The sequence below is a fragment of the Hibiscus syriacus genome, unplaced genomic scaffold (assembly GCF_006381635.1).
Source record: "Hibiscus syriacus cultivar Baekdansim isolate YM2019G1 unplaced genomic scaffold, ASM638163v2 tig00110691_pilon, whole genome shotgun sequence".
Lineage (NCBI taxonomy): Eukaryota > Viridiplantae > Streptophyta > Magnoliopsida > Malvales > Malvaceae > Hibiscus > Hibiscus syriacus.
The window spans coordinates 1,292,537-1,298,165 of NW_024062826.1; the positions used below are offsets into that span (position 1 = coordinate 1,292,537).

Sequence of the window (5,629 nt, forward strand, 5' to 3'; positions counted from 1 at the left end):
GATTTTTTTACAAAATGTCCTATTTGTTCCTGAAATTAACCACAATTTTCTGTCAATCTCCAAAATTAACTTAAGACATAAATTGTACAGTTCTTTTTTATCTTGATTTTTGCTTTTTTTAAGATCCCTCAAATGGAAGGATTAAGGGGTTTGGTAAGAGGTCAGGTGGTTTATATGTCCTTCAGTCTTCTGGTTTGTCATCTACAAATGATGTTTTGTTGTTTGCAAATTCATTTCTTGAAAATTCTTCTTGTATGTCTTCTATTTCTGCTCATAATAAAAGTGATGTATGACATACTCGATTGGGCCATGCCCCTTTGTCAAATACTTTTATGCTTTCTTGTTTATATTTAGATAAAAATTCATTTGTTAAGTCTGTTCCTTGTTACATTTATCCTTTGGCTAGGCAGACTAGGATTCTTTTTCTGTTGAGTCAGACTAGTTTTCCTCTCCTTTTGAGTTGGTTCATCCTGATTTGTGTGGCCTTTATAGGGCTTCAACCCATAATGGTCACAATTTTTTTCACACTGTCGTGGATGATTATTGCATAATGGCATGGGTTTATTTGTTAAGATTGAAATCTGATGTTATTCTTCATTTAAAGAAATTCTTTGTCTTTGTCCAAAATCATTTCTCTATTACCTCTGTTAAATTCATAAGATTAGGACTGATTTTTTTAATGAACATTGTTCTTCTCTTTTTTCTTCTATGGAAATAATTCATCAAAGTAGTTGTGTCTCCATACCACAACAAAATAGGGTGGCTGGAAAGAAACATAGGAACTTGTTAGAAATTGATATGACTCTCAAATTCTATTCTCAAGTTCTTGTTAAATTTTGGGGGGACTGTATTCAAACTGCTGGTTATATTCTTAACAAATTACCTTCTTCTATTCTTCAATGGAAGACTCCATTCTATGTTCTTTATAATAAAGGCTCTGGTTTTTCACATCTTAAACTTTTTGATTGCTTGTGTTATGCCACTTCTCTTAATGTTTTTGACAAATTTTCTCCTTGGGCTATTCCTGTTGTTTTCATGGGATACTCCACAGCTCAAAAGGGCTATCTTCTCTTTAATCTTCATAAAAAACTTTTTTTTGTGAACAGGGATGTTGTCTTTCATGAATCTATATTTCCTTTTAAATTTCCTTAAAATTCAGCTTCTAGTTTTTTTCATGTTCAGTCTGCAGTTTTAGATTTTGAAGTTTTAGTTCAAAATCCTACTTCATATTCCTTTTCTGGTCAATCAGTCCCTTGTGATAATTCTTATTTTGATCATTCTTTATCTTCAGCTTCATGACATTCTTCTACACAATCTTCTAGTCACTCTTTCTCTCCTGTCATACAGTCTTTATTTAGATCATATTCCTACTTCCCAGGTTATTTCTAGGAAATCTACTATAGTATATAAGCAACCACAATGGTTACAAGACTATGTGTGTTCTTGCCAATCTCCTGCATCTTCCAGTAAATATCCTATTACTGATAACATTTCTTATAGTCATTTTCCTACTCACACTCAAGTATTTCTTTCTTCTACATCTACTATTGTGGAACCTAAAACCTTTTCTCAAGCCATAACAAATCTTGTATGGATTCAAGCTATGCAAGAAGAGATTCAAGCCCTTGAATCTAATTAGACATCTTCTGTTGTGCCTTTGCCTTCTGGAAAGACCTCTATTGGCTGCAAGTGGGTTTATAGGGTGAAATATAAGGCCTTTGGTGCCGTTGAAATGTATAAAGTACGTTTAGTGGCTAAAGGTTATAATCAACAGAAAGGTATTGATTATACAAAAACCTTCTCTCCTGTGGTCAAGTTGGTCACTGTCAAAACATTGCTGGCTCTTGTTGCGTCTTTTGATTAGCCTCTCTACTAGATGAATGTCTATAATGCCTTTCTGCAAGGTGATTTAGTGAAGGAGGTTTATATGGAGTTGCCTCAGGGTTTCAGCAACATAAATTTATCGATGGTTTAAAGCATGCATCTAGACAGTGAAATATGAAGTTGACTGAAGCCTTGTTAAGTGTTGATTTTCAACATAGCAAGTTTGATTATTCAATTTTCACTAAAAGAAAATGTGAAATCATTGTTATGCTATTGATTTATGAGGATGATTTATTGATCATTGGGAATAGTGAGGAGTTAATTGTAGAGTTGAAGGAAATTTTGAAAAAGAGTTTTAAGATGAAGGATTTGGGAAATTTGAAATATTTTCTTGGTTTTGAAATTTTAAGGTCTAAGGAGGGGATCTTGATAAATCAGAGGAAATATACTATAGAACTCATTGAGGATGCTAGATTAGGAGGTGCTAAGCTTACTTTAACACCTTTAGAGCAGAACTTGAAGCTTATTTCAACTATGGAGCATGATGAAGAGGAACAACAAGATTCAAGTGATCTAGTTTTGAAAGACATATCAGTTTATCAAAGGTTAATAGGCAGGTTATTGTATCAGACTCACACTCGATCAGATATTACCTTTGTTGTTAAACATCTAAGTCAATTCATGCAGCAACCAAAGACAATAGCATTTTGTGATTCTGATACAACAAAATCTAAGAGTGCTAATTTATCTGGACAAGGTTTAATGTTTGAAGCAGTACAAGAAACAAACTTAGTAGCATTTTGTGATTCTGATTGGGCTTCTTTGTAATGTCAAGAAGATCTATTACTGGTTTTTGTGTTAAGCTGGGAAGTTCTTTGATTTCTTGGAAATCAAAGAAACAAAGCATTATTGCCAGATCATTAGTAGAGGCTGAGTATAAGAGCATGCCAGTGATAGTAGCAGAAATTGTTTGGTTAACTGGTTTACTAGAAAAATTGGGAATGAAGCACACAATACTAGTTAAGCTTTTTAGTGACAATAAATAAGCTATACATATAACAGTCAATTCGATTTTCCGTGAAAGAAAAAAAACATGGATATTGACTGTCACTTTGTTAGAGAGAAGCTTCAAGCAAAATTAATTCAAACAGAATATGTGGCAACAACATAACATGTTGTTGATATTTTTACAAAAGCATTGGGTAGACATCAACATAACTATTTGATGAGAAAGTTGGGACTGAAAGATGTTTTCCAGCTACCAACTTAAGGGGGAGTGTTGAGATAATATGTAGCTAGTCACTTTATAATTAGTTATAATAGTTAATAATGAGTTAGTTAGTTACATATTATTGTTATTAGTTTGTATTATATAAATGGTACATTATGTAAACATTGTTATTATGATGAAATACATGAAGTAATATTTTCAATTGGGCTTAGACTCTTAACACAAATAAACTCGAATAAAATGTATATACGAACAGATCTGATCGCAACGATAAACGAACCACAAAAATGTATCAAGCTATTGAAAGACCACCAAAAAATCACAAATCAAAATCGAACGACGTGAGAAAACTATCCACGAATGTAAATTGTGTATCCAAATCCAAATCGAATTCGAGGGTCCAAAGCAGGAAATATCAACATGATAATAAGTAAATGTCATCTTGATCAGTCATGGCGATGTCAAATTCAACTGTGAGAAAAATGATAAATGAAAATAACGGTCAAACGACCGAATATGTGTCAAAAGGCATAGGAAAATGTCCTATAAAGGCAAAGAAAAATGTGCCATAAAGCCGAGATTATTAAAAATTAAAAAATAAGAAAAAATAAAGATATAACATATTAAAATAATGAAAAAATAATGAATACCGACGGTCGACGACCGACACTAAGATTGGGTCGTCGTCAATCACAAAGATAAAAAATAAAAATTAAATGCGAACCAGGGTTAAAATCCCAAACCGGTCATTCTATTAAAATTAATTTTATTAATTTTATTTTTTATATTAAGTGATATAATATTGAGTTATTATATAAAATCAATTGCTTTAAAAATTAATAAGGCGTCAAATTCAAACTAGGGTCTACTTGGGCTTGAAAATTTGGAGTCAATCACAAAATAATTAAGGTAAATTATTCCATTCCATAGTTTTTGAACATTTCTTCAACATTGCAGCTTAAGTAGGTCCAACACAGAATTTACCCCTACCCTATAATTAATTATGTAGAGTTTGCCAACTATACAATGATGAAGAATAAAGATAATAGCATTACCGGGTCGTGGTTCGGAATAATATTTTATATAAATTTAATGGTCTGATTTATTATTCAAAATAATATATTAAAAATAGTTTTGTTATTAAATATGAATTCTTTTGTATAAAAAAAAACACTTCAACGGACAGAAGTTACAAGAGATTTCGTAAGTATAGTTCCTAGAGTTGGAGAAATTACGAGAGTTTATAGCAAGCCAACTACCAAAATACATTAAATGATGATCAATCAATTTGACGAACCAAAATTATAACTTATAAATCTTGAAATTTAAATTAATAAAAAGATCTTAACAATCAAACTTAATTAATTTACAGTTCAAAATTTAAATATGTTACAATTCTCTTAATAAAATTCATTCTCAAAATTTACCTGAAGTATACTATTACAGATAGTGACCTCTGTTGGAAACATTTTGATGTTTTGATATAACAAATTAAATTAAAAGAATTTTAATTTTGAAAAAGATTTTTTCTAAGCATATTCGATATATTAAATCGAATATCAAAATATTACTCAAAGTATTTCAAAGTTCATTTTAAATCCTTACTCAAGTGTAAAATTAAGTTTTAATCTTAAAATAATTTCAAAACGATATTACAAAATATTTCGAACCATTTCAAAGCCAAAAATTCCAGATTGCTCAGAGGGAACCGATTCCCCCTGAATGGTTTGGCTCAGAGAATTCCAGTATGCTCGGAGGGAACCGATTCCCCCCACTGTTCAACGGTCGAAATATTTGAATTTTACACTTAGGGAACCGATTCCCCCCACGCTCCAAGCAGAAATATTAATTGTTTTCACACTTAAACGGCTACAATAACTTCATTAATGATCCTCAATGTTCAGAAGTGATTCAAGGTGTATTTAAGCAAGCTTAGAAGCCATTGATCAAGAACAAGAAACATCAAGCAACTAGAATCAATAGAGAATCAAAGAGAAAGCATCAAACCTTAAGTTTGAGCATTTCAAGCCTATCTTTCATTCAATATTCATTTTGCTTTCAAGAACACTTATTGTGCTCAATTGTATTCATTCTTGAGTATTCTTTTCTTTGTTCTAGAATTGTGCAAACAATCTACCTTGTGAGGATTTCCTTGTAAGTTTGCAAATTTGTATTGTTCTCTTTGGGAGAGAGTGTTCTCAAGAATTTGGGGTATAATTCTTGAGGGTTTGTAAGGTTACTCTTTGTCCTCAAAAGAAAGACAAATTAGTGAATTTGTGGAAAATCCTTAGTGTGGATAGCTAAGGTAGTGGATGTAGACTTTGGTTGAGAAAGTCGAACCACTCTAAATCGCTGTGCAAATTTCTTTCAATTTTCTGCAAAAACTTCAACCAAAATTTTAATTGCCAATTCACCCCCCTCTTGGCCATATTCGTCAATCGATTAACTCAACAACCTCTTATACGATTATCAAGCTCTCTTGCCTCTTCAAACTTGTGATTTTTCTAAAGAACTTTCATGAGAAGAATTTGCTTAGTCCATAGATAGAGGCAATCAATAAGGTACGAAATCAAT

General features: G+C 31.8%; 1 protein-coding gene across 1 annotated transcript; it reads left to right on the plus strand.

The window, feature by feature from the left end:
* The first annotated feature begins 1,998 nt into the window (after nucleotides 1-1,998).
* Nucleotides 1,999-2,652, plus strand: LOC120138409 (uncharacterized mitochondrial protein AtMg00810-like). Its single transcript, XM_039153880.1, has one exon. The coding sequence runs from the start codon at nucleotides 1,999-2,001 to the stop codon at nucleotides 2,650-2,652; it is 654 nt and encodes a 217-aa protein (XP_039009811.1).
* The last annotated feature ends 2,977 nt before the right edge of the window (nucleotides 2,653-5,629 follow it).

Excerpts from the sequence above, each read along its gene's own strand:
- LOC120138409 (XM_039153880.1), top strand. The coding sequence starts at position 1,999 with ATGAAGTTGACTGAAGCCTTGTTAAGTGTTGATTTTCAACATAGCAAG.